The sequence below is a fragment of the Muntiacus reevesi genome, chromosome 18 (genome assembly GCF_963930625.1).
Source record: "Muntiacus reevesi chromosome 18, mMunRee1.1, whole genome shotgun sequence".
In the NCBI taxonomy this organism is placed as follows: Eukaryota; Metazoa; Chordata; class Mammalia; order Artiodactyla; family Cervidae; genus Muntiacus; species Muntiacus reevesi.
The window spans coordinates 23950064-23970205 of NC_089266.1; the positions used below are offsets into that span (position 1 = coordinate 23950064).

Consider the following 20142-nt stretch of genomic DNA (forward strand, 5'->3'; position numbering starts at 1 on the left):
ATCATAGTTAATTGACTATGCTCCAATACAAAATAAAAAGTTTAATAAAAAAAGTCAGATGTTGGATAAAGAGAAATTGTGGGCCTGGTCAAAAGGAATCAGATCTCTCATGACATTTCTTTTTCTCTCATTAGATATATGTCTGTTTTTAGAGTGGGTGTAGGTGAGGGTTAGAGGGCACCAAATACATAAGCTATTAAGTGGATTTATTACTTTTAAATTTTTTATTGAGGTATAGTTGATGTATAATATTACAGAAGTTTCAGGTGTACAACATAGTGATTCACAACTTTTAAAGATTATACTCCATTTATAGTTATTATAAAATATTGGCTGTATTCCCTGTGCTGTACAATATATCTTTGAGGCTTATTTATTTTATACATAGTAATTTGTACCTATTAATCATCTACCCCTATTTTGCTCCTCCCCCTTTTCCTCTTCCCACTAGTAATAACTGGTTTATTACTTTAAATTTTTTATTATTTATTTGTTTTATTTTGGCTGTGCTGGGTCTGGGTTGCTGCGTGGGCTTTCTTTAGTTGCAGATAGCAGGGGCTATTGTCTAGTTGTGTTGCCAGGCTTCTCACTGCAGCAGCTTCTTTTCTTGTGGAGCACCGGCTCTAGAGCACATCGGCTCAGCTCTTGTGGTACACGGGCTTAGTTGGCCTGCGGTATGGGGGAATCTTCTCAGACCAGGGATCGAACCCGTGTCCTCTGTATTGGCAGGCAGATTTTTAACCACTGGACCACCAGGGAAGTCTAGTTTATTACTTTTTAATACACTATTCAGAACATAAATGTTAAATCATTTTCCCTAACAAAACGGTCCTTTTGGAAGCCCTTTTGTGGAATGATTGCTTGCAATTATCTAAATTAATTCAAAAGCACTAACTCTTCAAACTCTGAGTGGACTTGATTTTTGCAAGCTGTTTAGTGACAAGATGTGCAATCAAGCTGGATGGCACTGCTTAGATAAAGGATGGAAAGGGACTATAATGAAAATGACTGCCTTCTGTGGGTCTCACGCTGACCCTAAATTCTTATTTCCCTCTTCGATAAGCATACCATATTGCTGGCAGAGTTCTTTGCACAAAATACTGAGCTGGTATCAGTTAACTGCTTCAAAGTCTTTAATGGCTCCCCCTCACCTTCAGAATACAAAGCAAACTCTGTGGTCTAAGAGCAGTGGGCAATGGTGTCAGACCAGCCTGGGTTTAAATCTAACCTGTGCCCTGAGGCAAACTAGCCCAATTCCTGGGCCCTCAGTTGTAAAAATAAGTCTAACAGCATCTACTTGGTAAGCCTGTTTGAAGACAGTAGGATTGCTAAGGAGCATAGATTAGTCAACTCAGTAAATGGCACTAATTAGTTAGCATGCCATTCAAGGCTGCCCTGGATCCCGTCACAACCTGTTAAGTGAGGAGTTTCAAGTCTCAACACATCCAGGCCTCCTCACAGAGATTCTCATCCTCCATTCCAATACATGTGCCTACCTGCAGTTCCCTGGACAGATTCTCTTCCGCTTTGCTTTGCTTACACGATTTCTCCCTTTACGGTGTCTCTTTCTCCAACTTCTTTCTGCCAAATACTACAAAACAGTCTTCTCTGTCAACGTTTCTAATTGCTTTCAAGATGAACTGGAACAGCCAATTAGTAAATGTCTATTGAAATGACTTATTTCGAAAGAAACGTTATTTTCCTTTTATTATTATTATTTGTGTCAATACTGCTTTTCTTACTAAAGAGTCTGTTCTAAGGGATAGAGCACTGGTCTGTATGTACAATATAAGGTCCAAACATGTTTCACAATAACTCTCATTTCTGTGGATCCTCATCGAAGATATTTTCCAGTTTTAGTTGATAGAGATGAGGAAGAGATTAGGAAACAGATGAGGACCATACAAATATTGATGACCGAGTACAATCTGGCAGCCATTTAATTAATTTATTTTTTCTTTTGTCGTGAATTATGACTTACCTACAGGAAAGAACAAGTCTTAAGCACAAACTGAATTTTTAACACCACTCAGATCAAAATAAAGAACACAATTTGATTGCAAAAGGTATTTCTATCTTTTTTATTTATTTATTTTAAAAAAATTTTTTAAGGTATTTCTATCTTGAAATATCTGTCATCCCTTTTCTCCTTTCAATCCTCCACCCCACCCCACTGCCACCTCTGGGCCCAATCACTTGCTTATCAGTCTCCCTCCCCTTCTTTCCCTACTGCCTGGCTCCTGGCAAACACTCAAATATTTGAGTGAACGAAAGGAATGCGCGAACATCGTTAAATGAAGGAGGCCCAGTTTGGAGTGAAAGTGAGGTCCGTAGGGTTGTGCCCAAAATGCTTTGGGTAAATGATTCAATTTTGCCTACATCAGGTTCCGGAATTAGAGAGTATCTGCGAGAAATCGGGGGTAAGATTTATTTTTTTTCCTCTGTAGAGTTTAAAGGGAGGTTGAGAGCATAGAAAGTTTGATCCTTAATCCGGCCTCCAGCTCATCCACCAACCCACTCCCAAGCCTGTCTAGTCCCGCCTTTGCCAAACTGAGCCACGAAGCAGACACCCTCCCGGCCGAGGTCCAGTCAGCGGGGAGCCATCCATCACTGTCTGGATACCGGCCAATCCGACCAGCTCTGCCTTCCTGCCAGCCAATGGCCGGAAAGCAGAGGGCGCGCGGAGCCAGAGGGGGCCTCCGGCTCAGGGTGGTATAAAGGGGGTCCAGGGGCCTGGCCGTCCCACCTCTGTGTCTCTAGCCCGGTCTAGGTGCGGATAGCGTCCCCCCTGCATCTGAGCCCCGGGCTTGTGTTTCAGTGTGCGCCCTCCGGCTGGGTTACTGACGTCCTCGGTGCCAATTCACAGGAGGAAAGGGGGCGCCCTGAAGCCCCTTACCCACAGATACTCGAGATCCGCTGGGCAGCCCACGAGGGCAGAAAGGAGGAGCCCAGGGGTTGAGAGCAGACGGCGCCCCCACCCTCGCGTGCTGCGCGCCCCAGGCCGCGCTCACGTGGGGAGCGGGAGAGGCAGGGCCAGCGGGCAGAACTCGAGCCAGACAACCAGGCCCGCAGTTCTGGCGGCTCCGCGGGGCTGCGGGCGCCGAGAAGGGGCTGAGGGTGCAATAGGCCTGTCCGCCTCAGCCCCGGGAGAGCCAGGCCAGCAAACTTGTTAGAGTCCCGGACCCCCATTCTGCCGGCGCTCCCCGGACCCCCTGGATTTCCCCCCGAGGTTCCGCGCAGCCGTCTGAGCTGCCCCCTCCTCGCAGCGGGCGTGGGTCGGCTGCTTCGCGGCAGCCCCCCTGCCCAGAGTCCTTTGGCCGTAAAGGACACCTCTCCGGTTGCCTCTCCGCATTGCCACGCCCCCTCTACTCATTCCTCTGAACCCAGTGTAGTCCCCGTGTGGGCGAGGGGGTCGGACGACCCTAGAATTTGGAGCGTGGGAAAGCCGCCTCTTCCCGGCGGTCCCGGCTCTGCGGAAACTGTCGTGAACACGTTAACCTTTCAGAGCCTCGGTGTGCCTCTCCGTAAAATGGGCAGGCACCGCATAGTCCGCAGTATGCGGTGGGCCAGTTTGTGCGAAGTGCCAGGCCTTCCCATTCCAGTCCCGGCACAATTGAAATTGCAGGACCCAGCTGGGCGCGAAGGGTTACTAGGAAGCGAATTTGCCCCTCCGGTTCTTGCGGTCATTTAGAGGCGGTGGATGGAGCCGGACACCGGATGAAGCCGAATATTAGCCAGAGTATTTCTGGAAAATCTCTCATTTCCCGTAGCCACACTGGCCCCTGAACTCTACAGTACTTAATTGCACAGTCTTTTTTTTTTTTTTCAGGGTTGCATTATTTATTGGAATGGTTGTGTACAAAGTGTTTATAATGTTTACATAACTGTATTATTTTCTCTAATCACAAAAGTAGGCAGGCCCATTTATAAATATCCATTGTAGAGAGTTTTTTTATAATGTAGGACTTGCTGACACGCAGGGACTGCTTCTATTAACACCCAGGGTCTGTCACTTTCAGCAGCGGCAGGCGGAAATTCGTGAGCAGTGCCTGCAGCGGAGCTCGCAGGGCGGGTCCAGCTCGCTGGTTGCTAGGGCAACGCCCTGCCGCTAAATTTGGAGGCCAGAGATTAACTCGCGGGAGCAGGGGTCTGTCCCACCCTGGGGGCGGAGTTAGTAGGGGACGCGGGACTCGGAGGGAGCGCGTTCCCCGCCTTTCCCTCCAGGTGGCGCTATAGGATCGTGGATAAAGTCGCCGGACCCGGCTCCCCGCGGCGGTGGGCGCCTAGGGGCGGAGCCAAGGCGGGGCGTGAACTTGCATCTGCAGTTGGCTCTGGATTTGGGGAAACTAGCGATCCCAGGCACTCTCACGGACTTCTGTACGTCACGCAGAAAAGGGGAAAGGGGGAGGTTCTAGAACAGGGAGAGAGGAGGAGTCGTGACCCCCGAAAGTCACTCCATCTTTCCCATCTGCCTATAGGATCTCTCTCCTGTACCTGTAATTCTTCTCACCCTTAGGCGCACTAGGTGATCTGGACACAATGCAAGGTGGGAGCTGGGCCGGTGTCTCCTCACCCCTAGTATCTGGGCCTGGCCAGGCTTGCAGCACTCTAGTACCCAGGGTATATGCCAGCATTGGATTTCCGGGCAACTTCCTGAGCAAGCCAAGAAAAACAGGCGTGCTGTTCCTCAGTTTGTCCAGAGGAAACCTTTACGCGCTTCCCTTCTGGAGGCTGAGAATGGAAAAAGTGAGTTAAAGAATCCCAGTGCGGCCACCACGTGTGTAGTATCTTTTGCTCTCTTCTTCCCAAATGCACCGTTTCTCCCATTGTGGCTCTTTCACCCTGTCACAATCATACCTAGCCCTCCACACCACATATAGGGCTGCGGTGTCAGTGATGCACCCCCTCACTTAAGTTAAATCAGCTCCTTTCCCTTCACCCACTTCCTCCCCAATCACACAACCACAAAGATACACCTAGTACTGGGCATCCGGAAGATGCCGCGGAGTGCAGAAGCCCTTATCAGAACATACACACACTTCCCAGGCCAAAAGAGAAAGAGACCATTGGCAGGAGACAAAGGCAGGTTTATTTGGGCTCTGGGGCCAGGGATGCCTAAGGTGTGAGTTAAGGCAACTCAGCTGCTTCTCAAGGCCCAAAGGGCAGGCCAGGGCAGGAAGAAGGGGTGACTCAGTATTGAAGCCAAATCTCTGCATTTCAAGTCCCTGGCCGGAGACCTCGGGAGTCAGTTCTGGGAAGGCCTGGGTTTCTATTGTTCCCTGGGGTCTCTGTGCTTTTGCTAGGATTGGGGGAATGGTCTGGGGGCAGGGAGCCTTGAATGCACAGCCTTCATTTCAGTAACGACCATTTAATTTGTTCCTTGGCAGACTGCAGAACCTGGGTAGGGCGGGGTGTGGAGGGTTGAGAGAATTACCGGGTGGAATTCAAGTACATTAACAGTGCAGTGGCGGGTGGGGGGGACACATGTCCTGGCGATCCCCGGTCACTAGGTGGCAGCAGCTCATCTCTGCCTGCTTTAAGCGGGGGCTGGGCCATCAAGATGTAAAGAGCCGCCCAAACTGACTGCAGCCAGCAGCCAGCCCAGATGGGAGCTGGCCCAGCCAGCCCTCCGGTTCCAGCATCTGCAGCCCTGGGTGTGGCAGCAGCCTGGTCTCCCCACACCATGCCATGCAAGCTTCCACCCGCAGTGCCACGTCCAGGCGGAGGCGGGCCCAGGCCTGACACTTCCTGAGTCCAGACACCTCAGCAAACCCCTAGCTCTAGCTTTGACTGCCAGTAAGTCCTCAACACCCCACGCCAAGCTGCTGTGATGTGGCACGTTTACACAGATCCATGCAACTGTGCACACACCACGCGAACACAGTGCGGACCCCACCTATGTCCCTCGGTTTGTCCCTCCAGCCATCAAGCCTCGCGCCCACCCGAAGAAGGCTGATCCCACACTGTATGTCCCTTCCTCTTGCCCACTCCCCCTCCTCTCTCAGGGACAGCCTGGACCTGGAGTTCTCCTGCAGTTCTCAGTAAAGATCTACCTTTCTCTTCCTTTCATCTCCCATTCACTACCTGCACATGCCTTGGTGTTCCCTCAGTAATTCCATTAAAAGTGCCATGTCTGCCTTCTTTCCCCCTATGGAAAACAGGATGCATGCCAAGAGCGTTCCATGCTTTAGCTCATCTAATTGTCATCATAACTCTATGAGGAGTGTCCTGTGATTATTCGAGGCCCAGAGAGGTAGAATAACTTGCCCTAGGCCACCCAGCTTGTAGGTGGTAAGGCAGAACATTACATCCTTTGGATGACTCACACCCACGCCGCTGTTCTTATCTGCTCTGCTCATTGCCCCTTAACCTCTTTAGCCGTGAAAGTTGCCATGTGGCTGCATTCATCTCATCAGGGTAGGAGAAGGCAAGGAGAACTGGGAAGGGAGAGGCCATGAGAGCATGAAGGGCAGGTACAGCAAAGGGCGCCACCACACCTGAAACCCCACATGGAATGCCATGGGCCCATCGCAGCGCTGGCCACTACAGCACAAGGTGGTTAGTGCCAGGGCAGGAAGCTCCATAAAAGCAGGATTAGTCTGGGCAGAGAGACCTGCGGGTAGACAGAATGGAGGTCAAGCCTGACAAGTAGGAAGTCTGTGCAGCCGGGAAACCAGTCAGGCTGTAGATCTGGAAACTTCAGCCCTGTCCCACATGCACCCCGAGATAGGACCATGCAGGGGACTGGCGGGCATGGACTTTTCCACACTCAGGTCACTCAGGGACAAGGTGCAGCCCAAACTGGCTGGGCCAGCGGTGAGAAGGAGATCCCATGGTGGATTTAAGTGTCCCTTAACCACCTCAGTGTGGACCCTAAAGAGCAGGGGTGAGGGGTTAGAAGAAAACTCCTATTTGGGATCCTTTCCAGAAGCCTGAGCCCCCACACTACTTGGGGGAACAAGTGACCCAGCCGTCTTCAGTGTGGGCAGCTCCTCCTGGGCTTTGACCCAACTACACCCAGCTAGGAGATAAGGTGAACTGCTGGGAAGGCATCATCATTTATTAATACCCAAGCTCCACATTACCATGGGGACCCTGGCAGCCTCCAGTGGACTGTCTCCAAGAGATGGCCTGACAGAGTCATCCCTTCCCTCCTGCATCCCTGACTTCTCTGCCTGGAGAGCTCCACTGGGTCCCCCTGGGATGCTCTGTTCTCCTCCCTCTAGCCCATCTCTGGCCAAGGCAGATGGAGAAGGCCTACCTGGGCCACACTGTGTTCAGTCAAGCCGCTGTCATCCGCCTGTCGGGGAAGCAGAATCAAGGTGGTCAGGCCAGGGCAAGGGTATCGGGTGAAGACAGACAGGTGAGAGAAAGGGGCGTGTGGGTGGTGAGCGGACAGTGTGACCAGGGGATCCCGAACTGCATGGATATCACTTCTAGAGCCCTTGGAAGCCAGCATCCTCAGGGTTGTCCAAGGGACACGGTAGGTGGAGTGAGGGGGATTAAAAATGAGAAGAAAGGTTTCATCCAGACATGAGAAGCCAAACTGGGTGGGGAGATTCCATCTCTTCCCCTCCAAGGCCAAGTTCAAGGCAAGGCAGCCACCAGGTGTCTCTGTGAGGATTTATTTATTTCCTCAGTCTGTACTTCCCACCAGGGAGGATGGTGAGGTATTTGTAATTGGCCAAGGGAAGAGGACAGAGATCTCTTTTACTGGCTGACATCCCTCCAAACTGCTGCTCCCCTCCAGAAGTGCATCAACCCAGTGGTTGCTTCTGCTAGAGGAGCTTGGGTTCCCACCATCCGGGTTCCCTTTGCCCAGACACAGGGAAGACAGGAAGTACAGAGGATGAGAAGGGTAGCCTGGAGGAGATGGGAGTGAGGGGGGATACATGATGACTCTTACCCTAAAATTCACTTTCTGGATCACTTGCTGGGGGTCACTCTCCAGAATCACACTACAAAGTGAGAGAGAAATGAGGAGGAAAATCAGCCCCATGCTTTCCTTGGACTCTGTTCCCTGCTAAGCCCTTCGCTTCCCTGCCATATCCTGCAACATCCTCCCTCCAAGGTACTTGGCCTGCCCATACTCCTCAGGCCAGAACTCTCCCTCACTGCGAAGCCCTGATTCTCACATATTTTGTCATCACTGGGCAAACCCTTAAGATATCAGGTCAGGGTAGTCCACTCTAGATCAATCAGGCTGTCAAAAGCAGGGGCTCAAAAACTGAGAGCTCTAGAAAGTTCACTTCACCTCTGGGATGAAGGGATGGATTCAGATGCAGTGATGGAAGAGAAGAGCCCCCTGGGGTCCCTATCTGGTTTCACTATTATTTTCTGCCATGGTGTTGTGCTATACATGAAAGAAACGGAACTGCAAAATCAGAATCTACCTTCCCTTTTTGTTTTTTTTTTAACCTTCCCTTTCGACAGACCCAATTATGGAGGCATTTCTCGGCTAGTTGGCACTCTTTCATGATGCCCTGGAGGGTGTGCGGGGGGGGGGGGGGGGGGAGTTGGTCACTGTGGGTGAGAAAGTCTCCATAGGAACTGCGTGACTGCTCCTCCTCACCCAGTGAGCCTCCTATGGGTCCTCCTATGGGGCAGAAGGAAGTGAACAAACATTTCTTGAGACCTTCTCATAGGCTCATTACAGGGGCACTTGTAGCCCCCAGTCCCTCACCAGAGGTCCTTTAGAGCAACCATTCCAGGCCAAGGTTCAGGACCAAATGTTGCTTCCACTAACGCTTCCCTGTTTTCACTGGAGGGAAAGGCGGGCAAAAACTGGGCCTTCTGGGGGTACAGATGGGAAGCTGATAAAACTGACAATCTCCCTTGTGAAGGTCCTGCACTTCATTTTATATTTATAACTGTGTGTGTTTCTTGAAGAAGTTCCACCAAATTTTATATACAACTTTTATATTCCACAAAACCTGGTCTTATTTCCCTCACTGTCAGGTCCTAGCAATTAGTACAAGGCCTTGAAACAGCAGCAGCAGACAGTCAACCGATATAGAGGAAAGGAGGGAAGGAAGGCAGGAAGAACCTCACAGTACCCCATCTCCCGGAGCCCCTGTCCCTAGCAATGTATTTCAGTGCCATGCAAAGAGCACAATCTCTGGAAACCTGCACAAGTTTTAGATCTTGGCCCTGCTACCCCCTAGTCATGTGACCTTGGGCAAGTCACTTAAATCTCTGAGCCTCTGTTTCCTCATCTATTAAATGCATGTAATCACAGGCATGTGGATGTCTCACAGGTGATCCGTTTCCATTATCCTTTGCTCCAGAGCCAGAACTTCTTTTTCTCCCTGAATATTGCCCAACCCCGCCCCCATGGAAATTCACTAACCAACCTCTCCTAAGAGCTCCCAGCTTCCTAAGACTATAATCTTACACCAGTGAGAGGAGACAAGATTTACTGAAGGAGAACAATGAACTTCACCTGCATCACCTCATTTAATCCCACATCCTTTTAGGCACTTTCCTTATTGTCTCTATTTCAAAGCTGGGGAAAGTAAGGAAAATAAGCAACTGGCCCAGGTGGTGCTTGTAGTCAATGTTGGAGTGAACCTCTAAGAGCGGGAGGTGTAGCTGCCTCAGGGCTCTGCCTAAATGAAGTCTTTCCAGGAATGGCGGGTGTCTGTGCTGCCTGCCTCTCCTGGCCACTGGAGAGCAAACCATTCCCCCCAAACCTTGCCTGGTCAACAGTCAGCCATAGTTTGAAATCAGATTACTTTCTTGCGTGCTTGAATTTGGCTAACATTGAAGTCAACCTTCATCATCATGAGTGGGGTTGGGGGATGGGATCACAGGGAATATGCTGGAGAAAGGGAGGGAGAATCTGGCCAGAGAGCCAACAACATGCTGGGTGCAACCTAGCGCTGATGACCCTCAAGGCCACCTCCCGCTGTGAGGGCTCCTGACCAGCCCCCTTTCCTCTCCCACTCCTCACCCGCCATCCACAATCTCATCTACCACCAGGAAGGCTCCGTCCATGTTCTCCAGCAACCAGCGCTTCTCCACATTCTTCCTGAAAGAAGACACAGCTCTGCAACCTCCCTGTGGCATGGCCGGGAGGAGCCGGGTCCTTGCCTTAGTGAGGTGGACCCGCTCTCTCCAAAGACTGCCTCGTTCCCCACCCTCCAGCCTCTGTCCCCGCACAAGCACAGGGAAGGAGAATGTCAAGGGCAGTGAGGCTGGCACCTGGGCAAGGGATTCCTGAGCAGAGGACGGGTCTGCTTCCTTCAGCCCCTCATGGTCCATTCTACCCATCCGCCCCCTGCCACTTTTGGGCACTGATCCTATTTCTGCCCTAAAGCACTGCAGGTAGTACAGCTCTATTGTAGTTACACGTGGCGACTGTAAACACTTATTTTTGGTTATCTGAGTTTGATTTACCCAGGCCATGTTCACTGGAGTAGATGCCAGATCGCTGAATGGGAATGGAGAGAAAATCACCCCGAGCGTCAAGTCAAAAAACCTTGAGTTTGAATCTTGGTTCTGGTTCTGATATAAATGACCTGTAACACTTCAGGCAAATCACTTAGCTTCTCACTTCATCTTCTGGCCATACCATTATTTGAGCAGGCAAAGGGCAGGGGGCCTTGCAGGAAGTTGCTCTGGCTCCTGATTTCATCTTGTGGAGACTTAAGGAGAAAAGCAGGGAACCATCCTGCCTGTGATGTACCAAGGTCTGGGGGATGGGAGCCTTGGAGGACAGAGGAGCTCACTCACCTTAGCACGTGGTTCAGGGACTCAAACAGGCATGTGAGAACAGACATGAGCATCAGCTGGTGAGGAGTGGATGAGGAGGAGGAAAACAAGAGAGACCGAGGTTGAGAAGGCCAGAAGGAAACCTCAGAACCTGACTGTCGGACAGCTGCCCCTCTTTAGGGAGGACAAGGCTGGAGCCTGGCTGCAACTTGACCTGAGAAGGTCCCTCCCCGTGTTTGAATTGGGAAGCACCGCAGTGCCTGCTGCAGGACACTGAATACATTCTTCTCCAGTGATGTATAATAGAGACAGAAGCTCCCGGCAGAGGACTCCATTTCTGGTACCCAAGGAATAGAATGGGTATCATGGATATGCATTGTTCCAGAAAGAACCATTCTGGAGGCTCCCAGTTCCCCAGAGTCTAGAAGCAGGGGTACCAAGGGGGAGCCGCCCAGCTTCTACCCCAGACTCCAAGCCACTTCCCCACAGAGAGACCCTTCTTGTCTCCCCAACCTCCTGAATTCACCTCGTTCTCGTAGGATGAGCCCACCACATACAGGAAGAGGTCAATGCTGCTCTTGTAGACGATGGTCATGCCCCCCAAAAATGCAATCTCACCTAGAAGAGAAACGGGGTCTCAGTTCTGGTCACCTCTGCCTGGCCCCTCCTGTCCATCTCCAGCTTTGCATCTCTCCCCCTATTATCTTCTTCTTACCCAGAACACTTGCAAAGGAAATTACAGCCCAGTCCAATGGTTAGGACTCTCTGCTTTCATTGCCAAGGGACCGAGTTCAATCCCCAGTCTGGGAACTAAGATCTCACAAGCAGTGGCCAAACAAAAAAAGAATCTTCGCAAAGACTAGAACCCTTGGAGAGACTTTCACTAGGGACACTACCTTTGGGCTACTCTGTGTCCCTGCTCCAACCCTCTACTTCATTCCTAGCACCTGACTGCCTCATTCTGAGAAGCCAACAAGCCCAGTTTAAGGCTGACCTTTCACCCAGCATGTGCAATGCCTCTGACCAGCCCCAGGCTGGCAGTGGCCTCTTCCACTGAGAGGAGTCCAGGCATGCCAGAAGCATGCAGGTGGGAGCAGGGGGCGGTGGGGGGTGTGTGCGCGTGCTGGTGACGGGGAGGAGGGTGAAGGTTCACCAGAAGGGAAAAGAGAACAGCTGGGAAGGGGAGGAAAAAGCATCTCTGAAGAAAAGGGAATGGCCTGTGGGTATGTGAGGTCGACAGGGCCAGCTGTGTCCAGACGGAGATGACAGTGTGCATCTGAGAGTTCTGTGCACGGAAGAGGAGGACACTTACTGTCAGTTCGGCTGGTCTTATTGAAGACGTTTTTCTCGAAGGCCATCTGCTCTTTCATGGAGGGGAACGTGTCATCATAATACTAGAAGGAAGGGAAGGAGAAAAAGTGACAGCCGCTCCACAGGGTCTGGCTCCTCCCTGGATGGGTGGCAGGGAACGGTTGGTGCTGGTCAAGTGGGACCCTGCTGCCATGCCCCCCTCCTCTTGACTGCCCTCTACGCCTGTCTGCTCACTGTTTCCCCCTAAACACAGATTAAATTCTGAGCAAAGAGAGTCATAAAAAGTAGAGGAATTTTGAGGCCTGCTTTTGGAGTCCTGTCCTGACTTTTTGGAGGCCTTTGTACATTCAGCTGATGATGGGTGGTCACTAGGCCACACTGTTTCTACACTAACCTGAGTCTACAGGAAAAAAGACAGAGCCAGGGGCTCTTTACCACAATAATATCACAACAGCTACTTTATTGTCCACATTATACAGATGGGGTAACTTCTCTGACACCTCGCAGTTTAAGGGACAGAGCTGGGATTCAATGCCAATGATGGTCTGACTTCAGACAAAATTATGGTGAAGATCCCCTGGAGGAGGAAATGGCAACCCACTCTAGTATTCTTGCTTGGGAAATCCCACGGACAGAGGAGCCTGGTGGCTACCGTCGCAAGAGTTGACACGACTTAGCGACTAAACAACGACAACTTTGGTGAAGATGAACTATCTAAGGGAGAGTTCTTGGCACACACTGCCTGACAAAATCAATGCTGTTTTGTTGGGTTTGATGAGACTCTCTCCCTGATTCAGTTCCTGCATTTGCACATGGATGTGATCTGCTGGGAGGAGGCCCTGGAACCTTTGGTTGCCGAGCTACCTCTGACCATCTGCTGGTGCAAGTGACAGTCAGCTCAGCTTCCATTTTCTGAATGTAGATTTTGCCCCCTAGTGCCCCATCTGCAGGCAAATTAGCAGTCTCCCTGCTAATTTTCACCACTGTTGTGGTGAAAAGGCTCATTGCAATGTCATGAAGATAAAAAGTTTCAGCCTAAACAAGCTAAAAAGTCTATATTGCATTTCATAGCTAGTTCAGGTGTCACAGTCCCACTATAGTTTATTGTGTTGATGGTAGATATTTATTTTTGGATTATTCTAGTTTGGTTTGTCTTGGCCCTGATCACCAGCATATATACCAGATAGCTGAATAGTTGGTGCAGAGAAAATCATCCCCCTGAGCTTCAAGTCAAAATACCCGAGTTTGGATCCTTGCTCTGATATTAGTACCTGTGACTCCAGGCAACTCTTTTGGCTTCTCTAGACTACATTTTCCTCATTTATGAAAGAGTTGGATTAAAATCTGGTCTATAAAATCCTATCTGTTCTAAATCCTTAGTATTTACCAAGCTGCAGAAGCAAAACAGAGGTTACTTGTTCAGAATTGGTGGAACAGGAATCCAGGGTCCCAGGCCAGAGTAAAGGACATTACTCTGAAGAAGAAGACATTCTGGACAACATGAGTAGAAACAGAAGAGACAGCCTCTCCCCCCTTTGGGGGCCAGCGGTCTGACAAGGCAGGAGGATGGACAGAATGACCTTTGGAAGGGTCTCAGCTGAGCTGGTCTGTGTCGCAGAGCCCACAGTGGGGTCTCTCCTGCCGGGTGAATCAGCTGGGTGGGGACTTCTGGACGTGGGCCTGTGGCACAGTGTCTTCAGGGGCCCTCCGGTGAGGGTGGGAGGTTACCTTGGCCAGCAGGCGGTGTCCGTCATTATCTAGGATGAAAACGGCCTTGATGGTGTAGAGGGAAGGTTCCTGCAACTGACACGGGGGAGAGCTTTGTTGACCCCTAAGCCAGGGCAGACCCCTGTCATTGGCTCTACGGGACCTGCTGGTCCCCGGAGTCCATCCTCAGGCCAGCGACCCCAGCCCCAAAAGTCCACAACTAGTTCCGGCCCAACCCTATGCCGCATGGACCACTTGGGTGCCCGCTCCCCTCCCAGGCAGATGTCCCACTGCAGGCCCCGGGTGGGCGCTGTGCCCATTGGGTGCAGAAGGTCCGTCCGGGCCCAAGTTCTGTCATGCACTGACTGCTCCAGAGCCCGAGTCAGAGTGTATCACAGAACCTGGGCCGGGGGGACAGCGGCGCCGAGCTCCTCCAGCGGCCCCCGGCGCCCTGGCCCGTCGGGCTCCAGAAGCACGCACGTCAGCCCGCCGCCGGGGCGGCCCCGCGCTCCCTAGCCCTCCGGGAGAGTCGCAATCCAGCCCGGCCGAGCCGTCCCCCGCCCGCTCCGACTGCTCCAGAACTTCGCCCACGCGGACGCCGCACCGGCCTCCTTCCGAGTCAGCGCGGAGGAACTTTTCTGCCCGCGCGGGCGCCGCCCCTCCCAGGCCGGTCCCGGCGGCACCAAGATCCCCGGCGCCCGACCCGTGAACTGGCGCCCCCCGGCCCCCGGCGCCGCCTGCTCCGTACCCGCAGCCCCGCGGGCTCCCCAGCTCGGGCGGGCGGCGCCGGGCCCCCAGTCGGGGCGGCCGCGGCCCCCTCCCCCGGGTGCGGACGTGGCCAGGCCTCCGGCCGCTGCATTCCGCTCGCTGCCTCGCGCTGACAGCGCCGCCCCGCCCCGCCCCGCGCCCCCCGGGCCGCCGCCGCTCCTCCCCGGCGGCCGCCGGCCTCGCGCCCGCCCCGCTCTGCCCCTCCGCGCGTGTCCTTCCTTCCCCCGAGGCCCTTCCCTCCTCGGCCTCCCTCCTTCCTCTCCCTTCCCGCCCTCTCCGCCCCGCGCTCACACCCCAGCTCTCCTTCCCCTGGCCTTCTTTGGCCCCTCAAAGCCCAGAGCTCCTTGCAGCCTCAGTTTGTCCCAAGACCGGCCCCCTTTCCCCCTCCTGCCTTCTCTCAGGCTTGCGGGTTTGGTTTGCACCGACGTCCACAGGCTGCCCTGAGGCCGTCAGGAAACAGGCAAAGTCCAGTTTGTCTCTTAACTCCTGGTAGGTACCGTTGGCACAAACACATCGGGTCATCCTGTGAACTTTAGAGACAAGTCCTAGCAGCGGGAGCAGATGAGGACAGCTCTAGAGAGACCCCTCTGTGCCGTAGAGTTTCTCTCATGCCTCCCGCGACTTGGGGAAGGGAGCCATGGCGCCCGGAAACCTCTGCAGACACGGACACAATCTGAAATGAGACAGATACCCAGCAGTACAAATGTTCCACCTGTGAATGGCGTCAGGCTTTGCCATGCTTTGGTTCCTTTGTCCTAGGTATACTAGGTGGTTTAATCACTATGTCGTGTCCGACTTTCGAACCCATAGACTGTAGACCGAATACCGAAGTGGGTTGTCATTTCCTTCTCCAGGGGATCTTCCCAACCCAGGGATTGAACTCTTGTCTCCTGCATCGGGAGCGGATTCTTTACCCCTGAGCCACTAGGGAAGCCCATTAAGTATACTAAAGGGCTTTAGCTTCAGGATCCTCAAGGCTAGTGGGAAATTAACAGTATTTAGGCATTTACCCCGGAGAAGGCAATGGCACCCCACTCCAGTACTCTTGCCTGGAAAATCCCATGGACGGAGGAGCCTGGTAGGCTGCAGTCCATGGGGTGGGGAATAGTGGGACACGACTGAGCGACTTCACTTTCACTTTTCACTTTCAGGCACTGGAGAAGGAAATGGCAGCCCACTCCAGTATTCTTGCCTGGAGAATCCCAGGGACGGGAGCCTGGTGGGCTGCCATCTATGGGGTCACACAGAGTTGGACACAACTGACGTGACTTAGCAGTAGCAGCAGGCATTTACCCATCACTATAGTCAAAATTCTTCAAGCCAGGCTTCAACAGTATGTGAACCGTGAAATTCCAGATGTTCAAGCTGGATTTAGAAAAAGCAAAGGAACCAGAGATCAAATTGCCGACATCTGTTGGATCATCGAAAAAGCAAGAGAGTTCCAGAAAAACATATACTTCTGCTTTATTGACTATGCCAAAACCTTTGACTGTGTGGATCACAACAAACTGTGGAAAATTCTTCAAAAGATGGGAATACCAGACCACCTGACCTGCCTCCTGAGAAATCTGTATGCAGCTGAAGAAACAACGGTTAAAACTGGACATGGAACAACAGACTGGTTCCAAATTGGGAAAGGAGTACGTCAAGGCAGTATATTGTCACCCTGCTTATTTAACTTATATGCAGAGCACATCATGAGAAATGCTGGACTGGATGAAGCACAAGCTGGAATCAAGATTGCCAGGAGAAATATCAATAACCTCAGATATGCAGATAACACTACCACATATGGCAGAAAGCAAAGAAGAACTAAAGAGCCTCTTGATGAAAGTGAAAGAGGAGTGAAAAAGTTGGCTTAAAGCTCAACATTCAGAAAACTAAGATCATGGCATCCGGTCCTATCACTTCATGGCAAATAGATGGGGAAACAATGGAAACAGTGACAGACTATTTTCTTGAGCTTCAAAATCACTGCAGATGGTAACTGCAGCCATGAAATTAAAAGACGCTTCCTCCTTGGAAGAAAAGCTATGACTAACCTAGACAGCATATTAAAAAGCAGAGACATTACTTTGCTGACAAAGGTCTGTCTAGTCAAGGCTATGGGTTTTCCAGTAGTCATGTATGGATGTGAGAGTTGGACTATAAAGAAAGCTGAGTGCCAAAGAATTGATGCGTTTGAACTGTGGTGTTGGAGAAGACTCTTGAGAGTCCCTTGGACATCAAGGAGATTCAATCAGTCCATCCTAAAGGAAATCAGTCCTGAATACTCATTGGAAGGACTGATGCTGAAGCTGAAACTCCAATACTTTGGCCACCTGATGCGAAGAGCTGACTCATTTGAAAAGACACTGATGCTGGGAAAGACTGAAGGTAGGAGGAGAAGGGGACGACAGAGGATGAGATGGTTGGATGGTATCACCGACTCAATGCACATGTGTTTGAGTAAACTCCGGTAGTTGATGATGGACAGGGAGGCCTGTTGTGCTGCAGTCTGTGGGGTCACAAAGAGTCGGACACGTCTGAGCACCTGAACTGAACTGCTATGCATGCATTTTACAGCTAAGCTCTTTTAAGATACATTATATAACTCACACCAATGAGGTAGGTGTTCTCACCCCCATTTTAAGGAAGAGAAACTCAAAGAGTTTGTGTGATCTTTTTTTTTTTTAAAGCTTATGAATTGTTTATTTCTGGAATTTTCCATTTACTATTTTCGAACCACAGTTGGCTGCAAGTAACTGAAATCACAGAAAGAGAAACTGAGGACAAAGGGGGAATCTTGTATGTGTTATATATTATTTCAAAATGCATTTCAAATTGTATTGACATGTACACTTAACATGGGTGATTTTACTGCATGTAAACTGTAATTCAATCTACAATTGATATTTAAACCTGTAAAAAAATTGAGTTGAATATCCACAATTTAATGAGTCATTCTATTTCAACATGCTGCTGCTGCTGCTAAGTCGCTTCAGTCGTGTCTGACTCTGTGTGACCCCAGAGACAGCAGCCCACCAGTCTCTCCCATCCCTGGGATTCTCCAGGCAAGAACACTGGAGTGGGTTGCCATGTCCTTCTCCAATGCATGAAAGTGAAAAGTGAAAGTCAAGTCGCTCAGTTGTGTCTGACTCTTAGAGACCCCATGGACTGCAGCCTACCAGGCTCCTCCGTCCATGGGATTTTTCAGGCAAGAGTACTGGAGTGGGGTGCCATTGCCTTCTCCATGTGTGATCTTTCAAGATCCTTTAGCTAATCAATAGTTGAATGGAAGTGGAACCCAGGTTTCAGACCAAGCACTTCTTCTCCACTCTTCTCTTCAGGTCATCTTATGTTGCGTGCCACACTCACTTATCCCCTGTGACTGGGAAATGAGGGTTTCCTCTGCTGAATAGTATCAAGCTATCTCATTCATCTCAGCTTCAATGTCATTACCAAAAGATCCTTTCTAACAACCACCAACTCTTAACTTGATAGGTCTTTGCTGTCCCTTTGTGCCTCAGCATCCTACTTTTGTTGTACTTAATCTCTAAATACCATTTTTACTGCTTGTTTACAAACATGTGTGGTCCTTCTCTGCACCAGGTGTTATGTCCTAAAGAAATAGAGATAATGTGCCTGTGGAATTCCTGGTGCCTGGCACATGACAGGTTCAATGAAACCATATTTTATGTGCTGTACAAATATTTATTGAGTATTTTACCATGTGCCAGTTGCTTTTTTAGTCACTGGGACGCAACAGCAGCCAAAGTAAACAAAATCTTTGCTCTCATGGAGCTTATTCAAGTATTTGTGTGTGTGTGTGCATGCATTTTTGTGCAATACCCACAGTGCACAGATACATGAATAAAATAGTAATATTTGAATTGGTGATAAGCACTGTGTGAAGAAAGGGACTTCTTAGGTGGCGATACCCACCTGCTAATAGAGGAGATGTTTAAGAGATGAGGGTTCGATCCCTGGCAGGGAGATACCCTGGAGAAGGACATGGCAACCCACTCCAATATTTTTGCCTGGAGAACTCTCAGGGACAGAGGAACTTGGTGGGGTGCAGTCCATAGGGTCGCAGAGAGTTGGACATGACTGAAGTTACTTAGCATGCATGCATACTATGAAGAAAAATTAATCTAGAAAGGGTATCAGGAATGTTAGGGGTTGGGGAGAGGCAGGGGAAATTGCCATTTTCCTTAGGGTCATTTGAGAAAGCCTTCAAGGTGACATTTGAGCAAAGAGCTGAAGGAAATGAGGGGAGAAGCCACACAGACATCTGTAGAAACGTCTATTGAATGTCTTTTTATGATGTTGAAGGCACATCCAGATCTTCCCCGCAGGCTACCAGACTTATAATAATGAACATTAATCAATGCTATTTGGTATAATGGGGGAAAAGACAGTATTTTGTTTGGATTCCAGATTATCAGACATTATGTCAATGATCATGCCAGCTCAATATGTTATTAAAAATCCTGATTTGATTATTTCCATGCTTTAATATTCTGTGACCTAGTCCATTATCATTGGAGAAGGAAATGGCTACCCACTCCAGTGTTCTTGCCTGGAGAATCCCAGGGACCGGGGAGCCTGGTGGGCTGCCGTCTATGGGGTCACACAGAGCTGGAGACGACTGAAACGACGTAGCAGCAGCAGTCCATTATTAGTTCATATTTACAAAGATAGCCCCAAAAAGCCTCCAGGGTATTTTCTAGCCTCTGTAGAGGATGGTACCCACAGTGGGAAAGGGTCAGCTTGCAGAAGAGAGGAGATCTAGGAAGATCTAGGATGACTGGGGACTTAGGTATGGCTTCCTGTAGAGAAGAGGGAGGAGTTAGTTACAGGAGACTAGTTGGGAGGACAGAGGGGCTGGGGATGAGAGAGGAGGCCAGGGAGAGAAGCTTAGGAACCATAAAGTCCTCAGTATCACCACCATCACCACCTGGGCTGCTATTGTTAACATCATCAGGACTACTTTACTGCTTAAGTGCCCTGGAAATAAGTAAATCCAGAGCGCTCAAATAGAAGTTTTCAAGGAAGAGATTTCTGCCAATGATGACTCTTTGCTAAACTTCCTCAACAGAGAACCTAGGACTCCTTTCCTTCCTCTGATCCCTTTCCCTCCTCAGGGCCCCTCCATCCTGGAGCACCCCTTTAATGGGGGTTCTGTGTAAACATACAAGTTCACCGTGAATGGTGTTGGGACAGTGGCCCCCATAGAACATCACCCACACGGACTTTAGTGTAAGGCTGACAGCACTTGGGAAGCATGCGAGTGCAACAGATAAGTTGCTGGAGAGCCTTCTCGGAATTAAGAAACCAGAGCTGGGTTCAAAAAGAAAGCGGCTTGCTGTTTCCCTGCTTTCTCCTTCCTTGGGGGTGGGGGGAGCAGGTTGTGCTAGGAGGAGGTGCTGTGCGCATCTCTAAGCTGCTGGGGTCAGGGGAGAAGCTGGACTCAGAACTGGTCCTGAAAACACACACACATATGTCCCTGCCCTCTGGAGTCTCCAGGAGGCTAGTGATTCAAATAGGTTTCGCTCTGGGCCTTGGTTGTGTCTTGGAGGTGAGACCATTCCACTTCCTCTGACTCACCCTCCTGCTGCCGCATCTCAGTGCTGTCTCTCCTAGGATTTCAGCATCTGTTCT

The 20142-nt window shown here is 50.6% G+C and overlaps 1 protein-coding gene across 3 annotated transcripts; it reads right to left on the minus strand.

Moving 5' to 3' along the window:
* Nucleotides 1–5066: 5066 nt before the first annotated feature.
* Nucleotides 5067–14639, minus strand: COPZ2 (COPI coat complex subunit zeta 2). Of its 3 annotated transcripts, none has more exons than XM_065910131.1 (9): nt 14480–14638; nt 13753–13827; nt 12026–12107; nt 11240–11331; nt 10735–10790; nt 9953–10030; nt 7907–7958; nt 7262–7300; nt 5067–5397 (listed from the first exon to the last, which is right to left on the minus strand). In XM_065910131.1, the coding sequence occupies exons 1-9, from the start codon at nt 14588–14590 to the stop codon at nt 5350–5352; spliced, it is 633 nt and encodes a 210-aa protein (XP_065766203.1). In that variant the 5' UTR covers nt 14591–14638; the 3' UTR covers nt 5067–5349. The 3 variants fall into 3 exon arrangements, with proteins under 3 accessions (XP_065766203.1, XP_065766202.1, XP_065766204.1); XM_065910130.1 differs by lacking the exon at nt 5067–5397 and adding an exon at nt 5404–6613 and having other exon boundaries at nt 14480–14639; XM_065910132.1 differs by lacking the exon at nt 5067–5397 and adding an exon at nt 6633–6873 and having other exon boundaries at nt 14480–14639.
* Nucleotides 14640–20142: the final 5503 nt, after the last annotated feature.

Bases quoted from the DNA above. Each gene is read 5' to 3' on its own strand.
- COPZ2 (XM_065910130.1), bottom strand. From the start codon at position 14,590: ATGCAGCGGCCGGAGGCCTGGCCACGTCCGCACCCGGGGGAGGGGGCC. The intron at 11,332-12,025 runs GTAAGTGTCCTC...TTTCTCTTCTAG, and splicing joins TAAGACCAGCCGAACTGACA to GTGAGATTGCATTTTTGGGG. The intron at 7,301-7,906 runs GTAAGAGTCATC...CTTCCCCGACAG, and splicing joins TCCAGAAAGTGAATTTTAGG to GCGGATGACAGCGGCTTGAC.